Source organism: Oenanthe melanoleuca, unplaced genomic scaffold (genome assembly GCF_029582105.1).
Source record: "Oenanthe melanoleuca isolate GR-GAL-2019-014 unplaced genomic scaffold, OMel1.0 S182, whole genome shotgun sequence".
Taxonomy (NCBI): Eukaryota; Metazoa; Chordata; class Aves; order Passeriformes; family Muscicapidae; genus Oenanthe; species Oenanthe melanoleuca.
Window position 1 is genome coordinate 1 of NW_026612831.1, and position 22818 is coordinate 22818.

General features: G+C 40.8%; 1 protein-coding gene across 5 annotated transcripts; it reads left to right on the plus strand.

Moving 5' to 3' along the window:
* The first annotated feature begins 6146 nt into the window (after window positions 1–6146).
* Window positions 6147–21764, plus strand: E2F6 (E2F transcription factor 6). 5 transcript variants are annotated; one of them, XR_008842976.1, is made up of 8 exons: window positions 6147–6411; window positions 10432–10480; window positions 11934–12150; window positions 12495–12653; window positions 13624–13738; window positions 15029–15176; window positions 20211–20522; window positions 20864–21764. XR_008842976.1 is itself a non-coding variant. In XM_056516002.1 (7 exons), exons 1-7 carry the CDS (start codon window positions 6346–6348, stop codon window positions 20312–20314), a joined length of 858 nt encoding a protein of 285 aa, XP_056371977.1. In that variant the 5' UTR covers window positions 6147–6345; the 3' UTR covers window positions 20315–21764. The 5 variants fall into 5 exon arrangements, 3 of the variants coding, with proteins under 3 accessions (XP_056371977.1, XP_056371978.1, XP_056371979.1); XR_008842977.1 differs by having other exon boundaries at window positions 6148–6402; XM_056516002.1 differs by having other exon boundaries at window positions 20211–21764.
* The last annotated feature ends 1054 nt before the right edge of the window (window positions 21765–22818 follow it).

Below are 22818 nucleotides of genomic sequence, written 5' to 3' on the forward strand. Positions count from 1 at the left end.
AGGGAACACTAGCTGTGTCTAACCCAATCTCACAGTCAAAGACAAGTCAGCTATGCAGTTATCCAGTTGTGTCTTGGAAACTTCCAAGGATGAGGACTACCCAACATTTCTAGACAATCTGATCCACAGCTTTATTGTTCTCATATTGGAGAAAAAGCATCCTTTTGCCCATTACTTTTTTTCCCTTTCAGATTAGAGTGTTACTTCTTTCAAATGTCACATTTGAAAAGGCTACAGCAGAACAGAAAAGTAACATACAAGAGTGACTAGACATTTGAAATACTTTCCAGACAAAACAGATTACATAGGTTAGGAGTCTTCAAACTGGAAAATGGGTAACTGAGCTGACAAATATCTATTGAGATATTTAGTTGAGAATAATATGGAAAAAGTGCATTGAAAAGAAATTCTTCCAGTTTCCCCGTAATACAGGAAATACAGAGCACCAAATTTGAAACAAAATTACTTTGTTTTTCCTAACAAAAAAATTAAAATTAAAGAACTCACTGCTGCAGAATGTAAAAACTGATCATTTTTGCTTTCCTGTAATTATATAAACTGTCATTTGCAATTAATAATTTATTATTGTTTATTAGAATTTGCCTTCTGACCAGAACCAACTCAAGGTGATGAAAAGGAGGCTTCAGGAGATCTTGCCACTCTCTACAACCTCCTGTAAGGAGGTTGGAATGAGAAGGGTGTTGGTCTCTTTTTCCAAGCAATAAGAGATAGGATGAGAGGAAACAGACTTGAGTGGCACCACAGGAGGTTTAGATTGGATATTAGGGGAAAATTCTTCATCAAAAGGATTGTCAAGCTTTGGAACACGCTGCCCAGGGAAGAGGTTAAGTAGCCATTCCTGGAGGCATTTAGAAGATGTGCCAATGTAGCACACAGGGACATGGTTTAGTAGTGGACTTGGCAGTGCTGGGCTAATGGTTGAACTTGATGATCTCTGAGGTCTTTTCCAACCTAAATGAATCTCTGATTCTAAGGTTCCTCAGTATTGTAGGCAAAACTGCATTTTGCCATTTCTCAATGGTAAAACAATGAGTAATGGTAAAACAATGGTATTACCATTCAGTGGTAATAGCTACCTTCCATTTTGCTTGTGGTGGAAATATGAGAGGAAGGGAAGGATAAGAAGAGAGGCAGAAAATTTCTGCTTAGCTTTAATCCTCTGGGGCTGGAGGTGATCTCATCTTGCTGGAGGTCTGGGACCTGTTCACAAAGGGTGTTACTCCCTGATGGTAAGACATGGAAGCACTGGGGCTGGACTAGCAGAGCATGGAGGAATGCAGATGCCTCAAAATTCAAAAAGGTACGTGAGTTTTTTTCCATGGTTTCTGTTTTTCCAGCATTTGCCTACAGCTTGCCTCCCAGTGTCAGGCACTTTTTTCCTGGCACTTTCCCAGAATCTCTTTCTCCTACACCTTCCCTCAGCACAAACAGGTGCCTCAACATTTCTCATCCATTTCAAGTTCTCACTGCTATTAGAGAGTGAGAAACTCGAGGAAAGGATGGAAGTGCACAATGTGTTAGGCTAGAATGACTTTTATGCATCTTGACAATCCCACCATCAGTGAATGCGCTAAATCAAAAATCTCAGTGCACACATAACAGAAATTTCAAGTAGGTACTGTTTAACACTTTTTCACATTATAAGATAAAATTTTAAGCTGTAAATTTATAAAAAAACACCAAAAGAAGAACAACAACAACATACAAACAAACAAAAAACCCCACTAACTTCAAGGATACTTTTAAACTCATGATATAAAGACAACCACCTTATGAGGACATACTTCAACTTTTCCATACATTAGAAGTTGACAAAATTCAATACATCAGGGAATTTTGCATCTCCTCTGCCACAGAAAAGGTACAAATAAAAAAATATAATAATGACCTTTTGCAACAGGAATCTTCTGTTGCAAAACTTGCTAAACTCCTTAGCATGGATGAAAACTTCCAGCAGGCTCTTCAAAGCTCTTTGCCTAGAAACCCTCAGGATCAGTCAATGGCAGATGGCTTACTGCCAAATTTCCAAACCTTCCTAAGAACACAATATTCACTGAACCTTTTGAGTAGGACACCAGTGTTCATATACACAGAAAGTACTTGTTATTTACACAGCTCCAATGTCACCTTAAGAGTTTTTTTTTCAACTATAATTTCTTTTCTGAATTACAGGTAGAAGAAGCAGGAGCTTCAGTTTATATCACGAACTAAACCCTATGTCTCCAATGTGATACCACATCAATGACTTTTGAGTGACATTCAAGACCTGACAGAAATGAATGCTGTTTAGCACAGTGCTGCTCTAATCTGATTAACTGACTCAATCTTCCTCATATTCACACAACAAAATTAACAAATAGGAGACCTGCCTTCTTAAAGAATGATTATTTGCCACATATACAGGAAGAACTTTTTTTCAGGCAGATTAAGCTGAGCACATTGAGAAAGAATCCACTATAGTAGAATCTTTAGTAGAATCAGATTTAAGTCAGATAAATTTTCAGATTTAAGTCATTACATTTTACAGCATAAAAATTTATATCTTTATGCCTAATGGTTATGCAGTGGGGAGGACCTTAGGGAGGCCTGGAAACTTCTCGAGACTGACATACTAATATACAAAAATATGGATAACTCCACAGTCGCATGTAGTTCAAATAGATATTTACAGCTATCCCTGTCTTTCATTATTTTGTACTTTTGCAGAAATATATTTCCACTGGCTCATCTTTTCAGCAATACGTGTGCACTTAATGTAAGATCCAGCTGTAAGATTATTGTAATGAAAGGAAAGATTGCATTTGATACAGAATTGTAGAGTTTTACAGAAGGTGGCCTTGGCTTTAACTGTAGAATGTTGTAACCACTATGAACATGAAGAAAAAAATCATGTAAGGATATAAAGGTACCTTTCAACGGATATATTTCCAATTTCAGGATCACATATATATGCTAATAAATATAAATAGTATATTAGTGCAGCAAAAAGTAAGAGAATGGGAAAATAACCTGATTAAAACAAACTTTAAATTACAATGGTAATATAAAAACCACCAAAAAAAATCCCATACTGCATGAAATCCAAACCTTTCACCACTTCAGTCCTGCATGAAGTTCACCAAAAAACTTCTACAAAGCAGTAAAATTTCAGCTGCTTAAAATAAAATAAAACCTACATACCTAAGTATTGCAGGATAAAATGTTAAATTACCCGAGTAATTTAAGAAGCATTTTTAAGAAACTTATGTTTTGACTCACATACAGTAATTTAAAAATGTTAGTGAATCCAGTATTCTGGCAGGTTTTGATGGTAAATGATCAGATTTAGAAAACGAATTATTGCCCCCTGGTGGCACATTAAGAATCAATGTAACGAAAAAGAAACCAATTTCAGATAAAGAAGCAAATATTTTATTTTAAGAATCATGTTTTGTACAATTAATGCCTGAAAGTGTAAAAAGAGCGCACAGTCATTTTATTATGTGTTAAGATAATAGTAAAATTGGTACAATTATAATTTTTATCTACAGGATGATTCTAATAAAGAATGTGTGATGTTTAATTATCAGCTTTAAAATGTAAATAACTACCATACTAGAATAAAACTCTTTATCAACAGAATGCCACAGCAAAAACTCCTGATAGCTGTGAGTTACTTCAAGATCTAATTTTCATTTAAAAGAATAGCAAACATTTTAATTTTCATATAAATATAGAAGACTCTTCCTGAATCTGTGTGAGGCTGTTTTTCACTCCACGAGACACAAGGCAAGGACGAGCAGGCAAGAACAGAGAAGCAGGGGAACAACAGGATTTTATCTTATGACTGGCTAGAACAACAGCATAGCTAAACGTTGATGCAATGTTTTCCACATGGGTTAATACAGGAATTCATGTATCCTAATCCTCAAATTATGAGTTGTTAGCCTCCTCCTAATATCTGACCAGCCAACAGCCACCAATTCCTATTCAATGACTAATACTGCTTGGCACATCCCTCACATAACCTCAAACTAACATGGCCCTAGACATCTACTTCAAACTGTTCTGCTGTTCCAGGTGGAAAAAACCTGCTTTATCACAGTGGGTTTATGCAATCTGTAACTGCAATGATAAAATGCATCTTCCAGAATACAAAAAAGAGTGAAAAGTATACGTTCCTCATGGAACTGTGTACATCACCACAGAGAAGTTAGCAATTAGGTTATGTTGCACACACAAAAATGAGCATTTTTACATTTTGGTGTAATCGTGTCCTTTCCATGACAGGAAAACCTGCACCTGTCAGCAGTCTAACCTCACCTTGCAATACTGACAACCAGCATTTGCATGATGTCTTTAAATGCTCAACTCCAAATGTGCTGAAACACAGACATCCTGCCTTTGAGGAACTGTAATACATTTCTGCCTCCTTTATTCTTGTTGATTCATTAGAGCACAAGAACAACTCACCTTAGTTCTCTACCAGGTGAAATATTACCATGCAAGTACTTGACTGAAACGTGGTTGCTATGGAGAAAATTACATCCTCTGTCAAGGCATCTGATACACCACTGGTGATACCATAAACTACTCTAAAGGAATGTCTAACTGGAAGGGCTATGAAATGCATAGTAAATGAAAATTAATTCAGTATTCTTTCAAGATAATAGAACATTAGTTGATATGTTTGGTCTGCCATATTAGAATACGAATGAAGTTCTTCATGGCTTTGAATTCCTCATACCAGACTGGCAGTTTTACGGGTCTGATGAAATTAGGAAAGTGACTAGAAATTTCACCTGAAATGTGGGTGGGAGAAGCAAAATAGTTCATAATTCTTTAAGCAAAAGAACTCCACGACAAACTTACCTGCTGTAGAAGAGAGTTAGTTGCCATAGAGAGCAATCAAGCAACAGATGGGCTATCTAACAAGGAGCTATGTTTTAAAGAAATGTTTCTTTTCTGACAAACAGAAGTAAACTACACAATTGAAAATTCTGAGACTACTGCTGAGGTTGGCAAATGAACAAGGCATCAGTGCTTGTAAAATGTTATCTGAAGTATGGAGAAAAGGGCAGGAGCAATGGAGCTGGGACATGGGAAAGGATGTTGCTGCAAGGTAAATGGACAGGATTAGTTTGGACATGCCACATTTGATGGTTCCTGTCTGGCTCTACCTTGCCCTTCACTCACAAACCTTTTGTAATTAACTTATTCCTGACACGGGCATTCTATCCGTGTCTCCCCTGTGAGTGACACACACAACTTTGGCTGCCTCCTACTAGTAAGCAATGACAAAAACAATTAATTTGGCAGGGAATCAATACTAATTGCTCTCAGACATACTTGCATGGCAATGCTCAGACAGAATGCTCTTTCCTTGCTCATGCTGTCACCTGGAGGAAAGAGCGATCTCCCTCCTTGCAGTAACCAGCGAGGATGCTCTTCTTGAGGGGAAGCGTGTGAGGAGCGGCTGAGGTCACTTGGTCTGTTCAGCCTGGAGGAGACTGAGGGGAGACCTCACTGCAGCTACAGCTCCATTGGGAGGGGAAGAGGAGGGGCAGGCACTGATCTCTGCTCTGTGGGGCAGGGACAGGACTGAGGAAATGGCCTGAAGTTGTGTCAGGGGAAGTTTAGTTTGGATATTAGAAAATGATTTTTCACCCAGAGAGTGTTTGGGCACTGGAACAGGCTCACCAGGGAAGTGGTCCCAGCACCAGCCTGACAGAGCTCAAGAATTATCTGGACAAATCGTCGGGCACACGGTGTGACTCTTGAGGTGTCCTGTGCAGAGCCAGGAGCTGGACTCGACGATCCATGTGGGTCTCTTCCAACTCAGCCCATTCTGTGATTCCTCCCCTTAACCCACGCTGGCCGCTGCAGTGCCGAGCGCGCTCGCGCTGTCGCAAAGGCGAGGACGGGGGCGAGCAGCCGGTGTGCTCCGCCGGTCTGGCGGTCTGGCTGCTGGAGCCGAGGGAAGGAGCTGATTTGGCGCATTGCGGCGGGCGCTCGGTGAGGCGGGGGCACCCCCGGGGCCGGGAGACGAAGCCGAGCAGGGCGGGAAAGCGCCGCGGGGGCCGATGGGTAACGCCGGGAAAGCGCCCCGGCGGCGGAGGGCAGGGCGCGTGCGCGGGGCCCGCCCGTTCCCGCCCCGGCGGCCGCCTCGGGCGCGCGCGGGAGCGGCGGCCATGACGGGCAGCGGCGAGGGCGGGAGCGGCCCCGCGGCGCCCCGCGCCCTGCGGCGGCTCGGAGCCTCGGCCTGAGCGCGTCTGCGCGCCCTCCCTCCCCCAGCGCCTCGCCTCGGGGCCGGCCGGGGCAGGGAGGAGGAGGGGCCGGGCGGACATGGCCAGCCCCGGCCAGTGGGAGCGCCTGAGGCCGCTGCAGCCGGACACGCTGCGTGTGAGTGAGGTACATGGCGGGCGGCACGGAGAGGCGCTGCCTGTGCGCGGGGACAGGGCGGGACGGCGCTGCGGCTGCGCTCCTGCCGCGGGAGCTGTGAGGAGGCGGCCCAGAGCCCGTGCTGCGGCTGTGGGCGGGAAAGCTGCGGCGGGCCGGCAGCGTGGTACCCGAGAGAGCCGTGGGGTGCTTCCCTCCCTCGTGGCGTTGGGGCGGGCTTCCCGGGAAAGGTGCTGGAATGCAAAGGCATGGTTTTTCTTGACCGTGTTTCCTATAGCCTCTTCATCCAGCTTAATATGTTGTAGCCAAGTATGAGAAAAGAGGACTACAATGAGTTTTCTCCTCTTAATGTCTGTGTTCATCTTACGTGCAGCTGACACGATTACCTTTAGCAATGCTATGAAGTAGCTGGCAAAAAAGCCTAGTTTGTAAAACTTATAAAAAAATCATTACTTTTTTTTAGTTAATCCTGATGATGCATACTTTTGATTTTGTGAAACTTCTTTAAATATATTGCTTTTAAAAAATTAATCTTGTCAGTTGGACTAAAGTTTACTTGGTAGTATTTTCTTAAAGCCATGAAAGAGGTCATGTAAGTTTTTAGGTGGATAATTGAAGTGACGATTGTCAGAAGCAAATGGTGTTTGGCACAGCTTCTTTATGTAGATATTTAGATGAGTTTACAATGAGTGATGCTTTCCTGAATCAGCTTCTTATAAACAGAGATGTGGTAATCATTAGCAGCCTTGCCTGTGATGGCCATGGAAGGTGTGAATTACATCTAGTGCAGGTAGCTGGGTTTGCAGGCACCAGATGGTTGGGATCCCTAGACCATGAGCTGCCCAATCATTGGGATACCAAATGGCAGGAAGATGGTGGCACTGACCAGGTGAGTGGAAACTGAGGCACACAGCAGAAGCCATGAACTGCCAGCCCTTTGGATAACAAAAGGGCACAAAGATGGAGGCACTGCCGAGGTGGATGAAGAGACATACATGGGGAGACACAGCAGGAGCAGAAGACTCGGGGGGAAGAGCAAGATTTACCAGGGTAGACAATGAGGGTGTAAAGACTTAGAGGTTCCTTTATTGTGCATCGCTCTTTGGAGATATCATCTTGGGCTGTTTCTGTGTTGCTGCACAACACAGAATATTGAATAAATTGCTTTATGGAGAGATGTCTGAGACTCTGGAGTGGGAAACCTGGGGTTGAATCAATAAGGAAACATGGCCTTACTGTATGAGTGTGGTGTGTAGGGAGTCCAGTGGTCCTCCCAATAGCTCACTGAGGTTGTCCACCATGAAGGGGCTTCTTTCCTCTAACTGGGAGTGTGTGACTGCCAGAGAGTCTCATGAATGGGCAGACTGGGAAGTTTTCTTAACAGTAGGATATTCAAGACCCTGAGCCTACTGGTAAGGAAGGCTAGTAGCAAAGTGCAGAACCCAGATGCTAGCTTACTCAGTCTTCAAGACTCCAGCTTATTCTGCCAAGAGGTAGTTGAGATTTTTGGGAAGACAGCTTTGGAAGCTGGAGGAGCCGAAGATATGGAGATCAATAAGGAGAAACACATTTCATCATTACACTCATGGCAAAAAGAACATATGCAGGGCAGACTAAAGAACAAGGATAAAAAGTGCCTGGATATGCAGATATGATGCTTGATACACCAAAGTTGTAGTGTTGAAATTAGCAAGGAATGTCATAGGTCACAATATTACAGAAATTTCCTTGTCTGACCATTCAAGAGCCACTCTTGTCAGTCACTCTCACCACTGGAGCTGGGACTGAGGCCCCTTTGCAGCTGCACCCCCACACTCAGACACGGTCCCCTCACCAGATTCACTCCAAGTTCCCTATAGCAGAGTGTCAGACATTTGAATTCTTAAAATAATTTAATCTTGGTACAACAGCTGGAGCAAGGACCCCAAACAAAGAAAACGTTGGGATTGTATACCCTGTACTGGGTTTTTGTGGTCTTGATTTTTGTGGTTTTGATAGCAGGTAGGGGTCTGCAGGGTGGCTTCTGTGAGAAGCTGCCAGAATTTTTCCTCCCATGTCCTGCAGAGCTAATGCCAGGCAGCTCCAGAATGGATCTGTCACTGGCCAAGGCTGAGTTTAGCAATACTAGTAGTGCCTCTGTGATAACATATTTAAGAAGGGAAAAAAAGTTATTATACAGTTGTAATTGCAGCCAGAGAAGAGTGGAATGAGAATTTGTGAGAGGAACAACTCTGCAGACATCAAGGTGAGTGGAGAAAGAGGAGGAGGAAGTGGTCCAGGTGCTGGAGGGGAGATTCCCTGCAGCCTGTCATGCAGCCCATGGAGGACCATGGGGAAGCAGAGATCCACCTGCAGCCCATTGAGTATACCCAGGCTGGAGCAGGAGGATGCCTGGAAGGAGGCTGTGAACTGTGGGAAGCCCATGCTGGAGCAGGCTCCTAGCAGGGACCCCATGGAGAGCAGAGCCCATCCTGGAGCAGGTGTTCTGCTAGAACTTGTGACCCTTGACCCACGCTGGAGCAGGCTGTGCCTGAAGGACTGCACTCTGAGGAAAAGGGATGTGCGTTGAAGCAATTGGTGAACTGTTGCTGTGGGATGGACATACATTGGAGGAGTTCATTGGAGGCTGTGTTCTGTGGGAGGGAGCCCCACACTATAGAGGAAGGACTCTCCTCCCTGAGCAGCAGCAGGAAGAGCTTTTGATGAAGTGACATAACCCCCATTCCTGTCTCCCTGTGCTGCTAGTATGTAGAGGTAGATCTTGGGAAGGTGGGAGGGGTGGGGGGAAGGTGTTTTCTTAAGATGTGTTTTATTTCTCATTATTCTGCTCTGATTTTAATGGTAATAAATTTAATGAATATTCCCAAGCTGAGTCTGTTTTGTCCATTATGGTATTTGGTGAGTGATCTCTTCTGGTCCTTAGCTCAACTCATGACCTTCTTGTTACACATATCCCCTGACCACTTGTGGACAGGAGTGATAGAGCAGCTTTGGTGGGTGCCTGGCAGGGTCTCTCTGAGGGCCTGTCTGTTGATAGGTGCAGGATATGAGGTTTATGAGCTGGAGGAACGGGGTCATCTAACACCTCATAAACCCAGGAAATTGAAAATCAAGTGTTCAAGCCTTTCCTTTACCCTGCAGTGGTACAGGCTGGGGGACCACCCTGTTGAAAGGACCTGGGGGTTTTCATGGACAGTGGCCTAAATGTGCACCTGCCCTGTGCCTTGACATTAAGGGATATGAGGCTGTCTTAGCAGGTGAACAGTAAATGGAGGGAAGTGATTCTTTTTCCTTACTTGACATGTATTGGGTTGCCCTTGGAATGTTGTTCCTGATTTAGGCCCACTAGTACAGGAAGGCTATTAATTAACTCCTGAGAGAAGTTAAGCCATAGCAGCCCTTCACAAAAATCATAGCAGATCCTGAGTTGGAAATGACTCATGAGGATCATCAAGTCAGGCTCCTGTCCCAGCACAGGACAATCCCAGGACTCACACCGTGTTCCTGAGAGCATTGTCCAAGAGCTTCTTGAACTCTGGCAGGCTTGCTGCTGTGACCACTTCCTTGGGGAGACTGTTCCAGTGCCCAACCACCCTCTGGGAGAAGAACCAGTTTCTGAATATCTTACCCAAACTTCCCCTGACAAGTTTCATTCCATACTTGCAGGCAAGTTAAGAACTTTAAAAGGTGGCCAGATATTTCATAGTTGTACATGATGAGCCATGAATTGAAACAAAAGATGCAAGAGAGGTTGCAGCTTGCCCTGAGCATCAGTGAGTTCAGTAGTTCTTCCTATTTTTGAAAACAGAATGAGTTGTGCTGAGATCAAAGACTGAAAATTCTGGCAGGAATTAAAGAGCATATATTCCTGCTATTTAGTGACACTTCTTCACTTCAGTAATAGCTGTTGAATTGTCAGAACTGTGATGGCTGTAACATCTAAAGTAGATTTGAGGAATTCTTCTGAAGGAAGCTTCCCCTGTGGATAGCATTTTATGACAATTATTTTTTTTTCCATTTTTATTTCCTCAGGCACCAATGACTAACCTGAATGGGCAGGAGGACACACAGCTTGTGAAAAGTAAGTTGCTATGTGTCATGTGTGAAAATTAATCTTGCAGTATTTCATGTCTTTCTGTAATGTGAGTACATGCTATAGACAAATGAAAAAATGTATTTAGTATCAGCAGAGCAAGAAAAATGCTGGACATGCTGAAAGAACAGATGTGAAGCAACACATTCTTTATGGCTTTTCTTCTTCACATCTGTTGCAAGTGTACCTTTCCACTGTTATGTAGAAAATAATGCACAGGAAAAGTGAGTTAGCAAAAACTGTAACAACATACTGTCAGATGTTGGGTTTCAGCTGGTGTTAACAAATGTGGAAGTAAACTTTGGTGAATTTCTGGATGTTGTGTTTTTTTTGTTTATTTTCTTACCAGTTGAATTGTTTCACACATTTCACAGTTGCACAGTCCAAAACTGTCACTTTGTGTTAAGGAGTGCAGGAACTTGCAGCTCTGGAATGGGTGTGATACATTATGAATAAAAGTGCGTATCTCATTCATCTTGGGAAAAATACTGATGGTTGAAGTAGAGTGTTGTCTAGGATACTTTTTTACACACACACCTTTTCTTGAAGCTCAGGGACACACATTGATCAGATGAAATACCTGGTTTGCTTTTTGGGAGAAAAGATAAGTAACAGCAGAATTGACAATCTTTTATTGACTGGCCTCAAATGAGTGTGTCCATACTATGACTTCTTTGTGCCTCAAAGTAAGCACCTAAAAGTAGGTGCTTTTTGTGTGTTTTGCATGCATAAATAACATTCTCAAGTTATTAATCAGTGACTTAAATATTTGGCAATGGATACACATAGCACAGGAATCTCTTAAACCAGGGTGTCAGGCTAGCTGTAGATCTTTGTTGCATTAGTAAATCAAACAAGGGAATGACCACTTCTTTTGCCCTGAGACTAAACAGTGCAAACAGAGTTAGTCTATGTACCAAGTTCTTCAGTTCCAGAGCAGATTGGTCATGGCCAGGCTGAGACAGTCCTAAAGCTAAGCTGACTCCTGAACCATGCCTGATGGTTACATGGGAGGTCTACTGGTTAAACTGGACCAAAAAGGAGTGAAAAAATACTGTAACAGTGTCATGGAGCAGAGATAGAGTTTCTCTGGCAGCACCTCAGCACTATCTATAGTGAACCAAAGGTTTCATTGGTATTTGTTCAGTGATCCGATCTCATGTCCCATAGAAGATACAGTTACTCAGTTATTAATATCCATACTAGCAGCGTGGAATCATAAATGTTGAAAACATAAAAATGCATGCTTGCTATTTAGATAAACTCATTGCAAACAATGAAGGCATGTGTAGTTAATAGGCTTTATATAGTGCCATTGCAATGTCAGCATTGAAAACTTCCAGACTTTTATCATTGTTGCTTCATCATGATCACTTTTTTTTAAGGAATACTTCATGCTTATGTAGTAGCTTACCCTAAACATTCTACCAAAACTTTACAGAAACTGCAAAAGGCAAAAGGCCTCGATTTGATGCATCCTTGGTGCTTTTGACACGAAAATTTATGGCTCTTCTCAAAAAAGCTCCAGATGGTGTCCTTGATTTAAATGAAGTTGCAACAACACTTGGAGTACGAAAACGAAGAGTATATGACATCACCAATGTGTTGGATGGAATCGACTTGATTCAAAAAAGATCTAAGAATCTTATCCAGTGGATGTGAGTTGGCTTTGAAACTTCTAGTTTCTGAAACAGTAAATCCCAACAATGGTAACTAATGTTTATAACTTTGAGAGTATCTTTAAGCATATGAAATTACTTGTTATAGATAATATTTTAAGTTCTGTATCCTTATGCTGTGTTAATTGCCTAGTATGTTAACAAGTATCTAGTGCAAAAGTATATGGAAGCATATTTCATGATATATATATCTTTCAAGGAAGCATATTTCAGCAGAATAAAGGATGCCAGAGTTCCTTACTGTTTTCTGTTAGTATACTCGATGTTTAATAAACAGGTGTCTATTTATATAAACATAATAGGTGACTTTCGAATTCTTCTAGAGGTAACAATCTTGACCAAGTTGTTGGAAAAGCACCAGAGCAGCAAAACCTTAAAGATGAACTTTCTGACTTATCAGCCATGGAAGAAGCTCTGGATGAATTAATCAAGGATTGTGCTCATCAGATATTTGAACTAACAGATGACAAAGAAAATGCAAAATATCCTTTCAACTCTTGCATTATTTTAACGCGTGGTTTTGGTTGGACCTACTCACATATCTATTAAGTGTAGGCTGATACCACAGATACGCTGTACTGCTTGATAATGAGTTTTATAATAGCAAGCTTTTTGATTATTTTGTATTTGAGAATGCCAGTCATGTGCCTGGCTTTGCAGTATCATGGACAGCCTAGCTTGTCCTCAGAGGAATGCTGCTTGTGACACTTTTCCACTGCAGAAGTATGAGTGGGGCAGTAGTCTTGGTACCCTGACCATCACCCTGTTCTCTCCATTTGAGTTGTCTCAGGGGCAGGTCTTGATCTACCAGCGAGCTCAAGCTGCTTAGTGAGATGACTGAGAGGACTCAGAATGGAGTGCCAGTGGCTTAGGAGATATAATGGTATGTTGGTTGTGTCCTAATACTCTTCTCTCTTGAAAGAGATCCCAGTGTAGTTCAGACTTTCAGATGAATTTTGACCTTAGAAAAGAGATTTATTTTAATATATGGAATAAAGATGGAATTTTGGCTTTGGGTTACAATAAAATATTATTTAGCTCCCTTGTTTGGCAGGATATTAAGGTGTGCTCATTTTTTTTATGCCTTACTGTTTAAGAAAATAGTTTTGTAGCATCTCACAAATATTTTTTCATGCTGTTAGAAAATAGATTGTAGTTTCTGAAGAACAGTATTTTCTCTGCTTTGTAGACTTACAACAACATAGGTGAAAACTGTTTGGGTATTTTTTTAACATTGAATATATGTTTAAAAGCTTTTTTTCCTTCCTGGAAATACAGAAAAGTATTTTTCTTCTATTAGCTGATACTTCATTTTACAAAGCTAATATTAACCTCTGCTGAATTGTTGATCAATTTTCTGAAATTGGTATTCTGCCTCAACATATCTTCACATGACACTCTATGTTCTGCCCATTAGCAAATAGCTTTACAGAATCCTTGACCAATGTATACACTAGCTTATGTGACATACCAAGATATCCGAAGCATTCAGGCATTTCAGGAACAGATTGTGATCGCAATCAAAGCTCCAGAGGAAACCAAATTGGAAATACCAGTTCCTAAAGATGTAAGTCTTATACATTTGTCTAAAGGAACAAAAGTTCTCAATTTTGATTTTTTTGCAGCAGCAGTCAGTAATTGATTTCCAGTTGCTTTGTCATGCAGATAGCAGTAGTTCATTGTTCTTGTGTTCCACTAAACAGTGCTGCAGGGACAGTAATCTTAGAAACTTACTTGCTGTATTTTTCTTTTTGCCTGAATTATTAAACTATAAATGTATCTGAGCTTTAGCTACCTGGTTTTGCTAGAGAGAATGGAACAGCTGTAATAAAGCGTGCAATGTACAGTATGGTTGGAAAAAGAACAAATTGTCACTCTGGTAGATCATCCCTAGAGGGATTTTTCATGGAGTGGGGCTGTGCCCTGTCCTCACCCCACGGTGCAATACACAGGCTCCATCCTTGTCTCACGGAGGAGCCAGACCTTTGCCCCCTACACCCAGCCATGCTGCAGCTGCATAGTGGGACCTCTGTGCTGGGAACCCACTGTTGGTTGTGCTCTGAGAGAGCAAATCCTGGAAGGCAGCCTAAGAACAAACAGAACTTGAATTCCATTTTTTTTGCATGAGCATTTTTTATAATCTTCCAAATTGTGTAGTCATCGAAGTTGCCTTTCTGTGTGGAGATAAAGGTGGGGATATCTTAGGAAAAGGAGATGAATCAGTAGAACCAAGAGTTAGATCCACTGCATAGATCTCCTGTAGTTTCCCTGGTCAAAGGAGCTTTCTCTCATCCAGTGGAGATGAAAAGGTACAATTCCAAATGCTTCCTGAAGCAGTAAAAAGGCAGAATTTTAAAAGTTGTACATTAGAACCTAATATTTTCTCCATTATGCATTAAGATTTATTTGCTATGTGTCTTGCAATGTGATGTCTGCTGAAGGAAATCAGTAGAAGCAATAGGGATTAGTAGCTTTACCATGTTGTTAAAGCTTGTTGTTGTCAGTTTGTTGTCTGATTCATGGCACTGTTTTATCAAGTTTTTAAATATTGTTACTCTTCCTAAACATATAATAAGTCTTGGTCATATATCTGAAGGTGAATCAAAAGACTAAACAAATACTTCAGTGCACATTCATCAAAAATGAAAGCTTGTTTAGCTTAATTCTGTATAATAATTATCCTACAAATGTATGTAATAGTCATAATTTATGTGGAAGTAGTAACACAATTTTGAATAGTTACATCATTTTTGTATTTGTTTTGTTCTTAATCTATTGTCTTTTAAAAATATGCAAAAATATGTAAAGAATGTATAAGATTTGTGCTTTGGCTTATATGCAAGTTGCTGTTTTATAGGATCACATAGAAGTACATGTGAAGAGCACAAAAGGACCCATTGACGTGTATCTATGTGAGGTGGAAAAAGACAAGCCAGATGCCAAAACTTATGAAGATATGGATACAGTCACTAGTGAAACTGAGACATCATTTTATCCTGATGAAGGTAATGTCCTCCTTTTACATTTTTATCCACGTGTAGTTGTGATTTTTTTGGTTTTTTACAATTGTCATATCATTCTGATAAAGTGGTAAGCTGTACTGTTGAACAAGTATAATTTTCTGCGCATAGTTTGTGGGCCAAGATGTGTGGGAGTATAGGAAGCACCTGGAAGAGAAGTCTCTGCTGTTGTGTTAGCTCACAGCAGCAGGAGGTCACAGAGTCAGGCTCGTGCACATAGAGCAAGGCATTCTCATTCCCTGGCCTTCCCCTTCCTTCACTCTGCTGCTTTCCTATCAGACTGCAGCTCCGTGGATGGAGCAGCATGTGTCAGCTCTCAGCTGCTGCACTACAGAGTCCTGCTCAGCTGAGATTGTTGCCATGAGAGTTATGATGCTGTTTTAAACAAGAACTGTGCTGCTGCTCATTCCTGCCCTGAGGGAGGGCAGACAGAAGAGGGGATGTGGTATTGTAATCTAAAACAAGATTGGATGGAATAGAGACTCTGAAGAACCCTAGTGCTACAGGATGTTGTGGCTTAAAAATAAATGTGGCAGGAATTGCTTTAGCTCTGAACACAGAGAGGGAAATTATTTTTAGAAGTGCTGCTTTATAGGTGAAGGGAAGAGTTGACTTTTTCATCCTAGGCATTTTTTTACATCATTTTGCCTGTGAAATAACTCAGTTGTATTTTCTACAATTAGAGTAATCATATTCCTTTTAAATTTCCTTTTAAAGTGAGATCTCCGATGGAAGAGAAAAAACCATTTGAGATGCCAGATTAATTACAACCCAAAAATCTAATGAATGTAAATATCTATGTTATACAGCTTTTCCATAGCTGCTTGGATCTGCAAACTTAGGAACCTGAAATTTCCAAAGTGTTCTAAAAAGCCAGCAGTGGATTGGTTGAGTGCTTTCACAGGATTGCTTATCTTCCCAAGTCAAAAGACAACAGTTTCTGGAGTTGAATTCAGGAGCTTTCTATTAATTGCATGTGATCTACAGAACTTCGGGAAAACAGTACTTTTACCTTATAATTTTAATCGACAGAAAACATAGATAATCAATGACTTCCAAAAAGGAAGGTTGGAGAACTATTTCTGGAACAGTCCACAGTCTGTGTGAGAATGTATAAAGTGAAGAAATGCACTTTTTAGTTCTGAGGCTGCACTACTAAGCAGGACTGTCAAATATGAGTATAACAAAGAACTGGTGTATTGGAAGCCTTTGCTATAAAGAACAAGATGTAAATATCCTGAGAGTTATGCCTTACGTTGTGTAGGTGCTGTTTGCATCCAGCTCTACATGAACTATGGTATTTCACTGAAGTGAAATAACTGGGCTTTGTGTACATATTTGTATCATTTCTAGGTAGTTACTGGTGTACATTTATTGAGATGGTTTGCATTTCTGCCTTTGTACAGCAAAGAAATAAAATAAGCTTACAAAAATAAGAAATAGTCTAATGAAACATGTTGGGTTGCCTTTGCTGCAATTCACTGAGTAACTACAAACAAATTATGTGAGAATTTAAACTCTGTTTTCATGGTGCTGTCAGATAACACTTAGATCTGGGTCTTGTGATGCCGCAGTACTGTAGCAGTTTTCAGAAGAATGATCAATAACTACTGAAATTTGTCCCTTCCAGTTTCTGGAATTTACATACAGCAGAGCTTTAGCTGAGTATCATGATGGTTTTGTGGCTCAGCTTGCAAAAATATGTAAAATACTTTAGGACTACGTCTGTATTGTCCATTTCTCTATCCATAAAACAGAGCTGTGGAACTTGGATACTGGATTTTCTAAGGGAGTGGACTGTCACTGTACAAATGCTGTTCTTGGGCTCACTTCATCCCAGTATCAAACTGTACACCAGAGGTTTCTGTAGGGGTGGGTTGGCAGGTTCAGTTTTAAATGGGAAGTCCAAGTCCTTGTTTTCCTAATCACACAGTTTTGACAGCTATACATCTACTCACAAGTGAGAACATCAAAGCTAATTAACCCCTGAATGTTCTAGCCAGCAACTCTACAGCTATTTTAGACAGATGCAGTGAAATTAAATGCCCTATGTTCTACAATACACAGGTGACACTGATGAGCGTAAATATACCTAAATATAGATTGAGAGTTAATTCAGTTTTTCACAAGGTTCTGCAAAATGCATAGTAGTATACTATACAAACTGGGGAAACAATGCCAAGTGTAAGCTTTTGTCAGAAAGTAATCTTGAATTTTTATGAATGTCCTACCAACTTCTGGCTCCAGAACACAGGACTTCAATATAGGATGCTGTTTTTCTGTCTATGAAATTCAAACTACAGGCTGAGCTGTAATAATTATAAATGAAATCAGTGACAGCACAGTTAATACATAGAACATGGTAAAAATAAGGAAGGTGCTCCTCCAGTGAAGCTGGGAGTGAGGATTAAAACCAAGAAACCATTTTTTTTTCACAGGAAGATTGTCCATTTCCTTCAGCGACTGGTTTCTTTTCAGATGGCAAACTCTCTATTTGATGTTTTACACTGCTGTTCTGTTTTGGTGGGTGGGGAGGTCTGCAAAAGAGAAGCATTGATTCCTTCTACACTAATTCAACATCTCAGGAGAATGTTTACCATAAAATGTGTAAAAAAATTCCAGCACAACTAATTCTGAATGCTGTTTGTTGGGGTGGGTTTTTATTACATGACCATAAAATCCTAGAATGGTTAGGGTTGGAAGAGACCTTAAAGATCACGTAGTTCCAACGCCCTCCTTTGGGCAGGGACACCTTCCCTTACATCACAGAATTATTAAGGTTGGAAAGGTCTCCAAGATCATCAGCTCCAACCTTTGACCAAGCACCACGCTGTCAACTAGACCATAGCACTGAGTGTCAGATCCAGTTGTCCTTGAACTCCCCCAGGAGTGGTGACTCCACCACCTCCCTGGGCAGCCTATTCCTGTGCTTCACAATTCTTTCAGTGAAGAAATTCTTCCTGATGTCCGACCTGAATCTCCTCTGGTGCAGCTTTCCTCATTTCCTCATTCCCATTTCCTCATATCCTGGTTGCTCAAAGCCCCATTCAGGCTGGCCTTGAATACTTCCAGAGATAAGGCATCCACAGCTTCTCTTGGCAACCTGTTCCAGTGCTTCTCCACCCTCATAATAAAGAATTTCTTCTTAACATTTAATCTAAACCTGCCCTCTAACTCTTAGCCATTACCTACCATATCTATAGAATAAGGAAGTATATTTTTACAAAATAACAATCTTAAAGTGTTCAGAAAGTCTGTCTTCAATAGCAGAACAATTCATTTAAGTGAAACATTAGGATTTTTCATTTTGAACAAATCTCTAGTGATTGTTTTTCCTCACTCATATGTACAGGTTTTCTAGCAGTATAATTAATTTTTTAGTCACACAATTGTCAGAGTGAAATGGAAAAAGCTGTAATATGACAATTATACTAATTTTATTAAATACATCTGTTGTTTCAATAGTGCACCTTCAGTGGAACGAATGGACTTTTGAAGATTAAACCACTGCTTTTACTGCTTGGTTACATATTACCCATTGGTGATGCTGGAAAACAATGTACTGTATAAGCTCAGTGCACTAGCTGAAAAGATTCAACTTGGACTTGAAAAATTCCTGAGTGATGCTGAACTTACACACAAGTTTGCTTGTAAATGTGACAGGACCTTATTCTGAATTACTGTAATAATGCTTGATTTTTTTCTGAGAGATTATTATTTTTGTTGAGTCTGTCTGTCCATTTTCAGTACATTTGTATTTGTAAGAAGCTCTCTTGGCTATTTGAGGACTCTAATAAATTAAAAGTTTGTAATGCTGTTTTTGTCTTCCCTTCAATAAGAATGGCTAATCATCCAAATACATTAATCAGCAATAGCAACAGCCAGGATCCATAATTATGAAATGCCTGGTTTTGCTGATTCTTACTGGAAAAAAGTGCTGCAGGTTGCCAGTTCAGCCCTTTTTTGATGTGGGAAATTGCTTGTCAGAGTTTTCAGATGTGAATTATAGTTTTAATAATGTGATTTTTAAAGAAGAAAGAAAATTCCTGCAAAAAATTGTCTGTTGGAAAGCATTTGAAAGCCAGCAATTTCTTCATTTGGAATCATCCTTTTGGTGTGTGTGAAGAGCCTCATTTATAAGCATAATTAAACACTGATTTCAAAAGTCACTTTAGCTTGTCCTTGTCAGTGGCAAAGTTCACCTGCTGGCCAGGCCATGCTCCCAGCATGCTGGGGCTGACTGCAAGTTCTAAACCTGTGTGTTCTGTGATCCTGGTGTATGGGCTGGCCTTGGCACCCTGCTGGGACCTCAGAAACCGCTGAAGGGTTTGTCCAGGACATGATCTGCTATTTTTGGTTCCACTTATGGTCTGCCTGAAGTAACTTGTGAGAAACGTGTTGAGGCTAAAATCATATCAACTACACTTAGTTGTGTAGGTTATTAAATCTAGGCAAGGCTTCTCACTGTTTATAGAAGTTTACTGAAGGTCTGGGATACTCATTTGTCGAAAAGCATGATCTGTGTTCTGAAGGAAATACGATGTTTGCAGAGAAAGGGCAGCCTGGTTCTGTCCATGTATGGCATCCCTGTGTCCTTCCATCCCTGCCACCCCCTGCAGGCAGACTGTGGGTGATCTGAGGGCCTGGAGCTGCACTCTCCAAACACCCACCATGTGTGTGTGGGCTGATGGAAGCCTCTCACCATGGGATCCATGAATGAGGTGGTGTTTGCAGTTGCCTCTGGGTTATGGGATGGGCTGATAGAAGATGATCCTAGAACCTCTAACAACAAATTCAAAGATCCAAGCTCAGCACATTGCAACTCTTTTATTGAATTGTATTTGGCTACTGTGGGGGTGCATGCCCCCCCACCCTGGCCACACTATGACCTCAGACATGGTCATTAGGCCTCAGCCTTGACAAACAGCAGCTGGCTGAGCTCCTCTTGAGCTTATCAGAAACACTCTCTTCTCCCAGGAACTTCTGCTGTCTAACAAGTTCCTGTGTTTTAATTAACAGCCTTGGAAACTTATTTTTGTTGCCTGAACAACCTAAGTGGAATAATATTTTTGTTATCAAACTTTCAAAGAATCGTGGCCAGGATGGAAAATTACTGTGACTAAAGCCAACTCTTGCAACCCTATAAACACCAGTTCAAAGTGACACTCTTGGAGCTCTCCTGGACTGCAGTGGCTGTGGCCAACATCTCCCTCTGGGCCAGTGAACTCTCAAGTTTGCTGTACTCAGAGGATCACCGAACAGTGATGGATCCTGGGCTGATACATCAATTCCTCAAGGCTCAACCATTGAGAAGATGCAAAGACCTCCAAAGTGAGTACTTCCCTGAACTTGAGGGGAATTTTTGACATGCATATACCTACTACAGACTCTTCCTGTTTGTGTGCATGCTGTGAGAGAACGAAATTTTAAGGGATAATGACTCAAAATATTGCCCATTTGTGGAGATGCCAGGGTGCTTTGTTGAAGCCTGATTGAGAGGTGGAGGAGGTGAGGTTTTGGATGTGCAGTGGTTAACCTCTGATGTGATATGACCAGGGGTGAATGGTGTGCTATGAGTGAGACAGGAGAAGCTCCCCAACCCAGGGGAGGTACCTGGGCATTCCCTCTTGAACCTGAGTGAATATAAACTCAGTAGATTTTATGTTTTGCAGATTATCCCAGGGGCTTTTCCCCACCACTTCTTCAGGACTTCCCTTACCACCTGAAGGATCCAGCCTGCAATCACCACTTTGATCAAGACTGTGGAACAACCAAGTCTCATCACAGGGCCTGTGGGCAGTGAGATCTTCGCACTCTCCTTTCTTTTCCCTTGTACATGTCCTTTGATGAGGTGGTTGTGCTTTCATATTGCAATGCTTTCATGTTGTTGTATTACTACAGATAATAACAACCAAAATGGAAATGGCTACTGAACCCTACATGTATGTTTACAAACACTGATCTCTCACTCACTGATGTCACTCTAATCCACCCCAAGGGATCTATTAGCAAGAACCTGGGTTACCCTCACCTTCTGCAGTGGGTCATAACACATGTGAGTGTGACTATGGCATAGCAAATGTACTAGGAATGTTCTCTTAGTTCTCCTCTCTTAAGTAGTTTAAATTGTAGTAAGTCAGGCCTGTAAGTCAGTTGTGTTATAGTAAATTCTATATGAATTTATTGCTAAGTTGTTTCATTTCAGTTACCTATTAAATACCATTTACTAAAGATTAAGTGCTGCTTTGTTAAAATTAAGTGCTGTTGGGCCTTTAGGGAGAAAAACTCTTGGCGAAGTCCAGGCTCAGTTTAGCTCACCCTGTGGCTCTACAGGAGGGTCTTCTGTATTCCTTTTTATCCTTATCTTTTCCTATCCTTTTCTCTTCCTCCTTCTCCCCCCAGACTTCATGTAGATATTTTTGGGTTTATTTTTGTTTGGATTTATTGATTTTTGGATTTTTGTTTGCTTCTTCTTCATCCAGGTTTTAACCATCTGGTAAGTAGTAGAGTGAACCTTGCCAGCAAGCTTTGTTGTGCTGTCACTTTTATATTAAACCTGTTTTTGCTGAGTCACTTTGCCAGTGATTCTTTAAGCAACCTTAAAACACTCGTTCATTATGTATTTCAGAGCATCCTTCAAAAAAACTTGACACTTCAAGAGAAAACTTCATTATAAAAATTTGCAAGCTATTCAGTTAAACAGTTACCTATTTAGCTATTCATCTAAATAGTTTTCACTCTCTTTTCGATCCTGATGCAAACCCTGCACAGAACTGTTTTTAGAAAATGAAATATTCTTTTTCAGACAGATAAACAATTTTTGCAGTGGTCATCATTTTCTAAGCAATTATTTTCTTTCCCCCTATTTTTAACCATAAAAATGTCCCAAAAAATGTCCCAAAAAATGTCCCAAGCATGTTACAACCATAATTATTGCTTCTCTAACATGCAGCCTGGGCACATATTAAAAATGAAGCCAGAACTGATAACATTCTTGCAAATTAGGAAGGTGTCAGATCAGATATAAAGTTTCATAAAGCTCAGAAACTAAAAGTTTTTATATGTATTTTAATTATAAGATATAATAATTAAGAGGCTTGCTTTCTCCTAAACCTAGGATAACATTTGTGTGCACAAACCGTGAACTTGATATTAAAAGAGTTCAATTCCAAATCTGAAAATAAAAGTTATCTGTCACAAGAAAAGTTCAAAGTGCAGTAAAGACATTTCAGAATTTATTTGGATAACAAAGCCTTAAAGGGGATTCTACTAAATATTGCAAGTGGTAAAATCATAGTGTGGCATCTGGAATGAAGGAAGGCATTAATGCTGCTTTGAAAAGGACACATGGTTGGTATCTCTCAGTTATTATTGGTAAAAGCCACCCTTGCAAACTACGCTGTGACTGTCTTCTGCCATTTGCATCTGCTGAGTTGTACTCTGCCTCTGTTCTTTGTTCCGGAGTGTCCAAGAAATAAATTGTATGTAGAATGAATGAGTGAAACAACAAAGGAATGAATTCATTCCCATTTTCCCAGGATGAGACTCATGAACCTTCAGACCATTTCTTCCTGATCATACTGCAGCTACTTGAGTGTTACAGACACTAAGGATCTAATCAATCCCT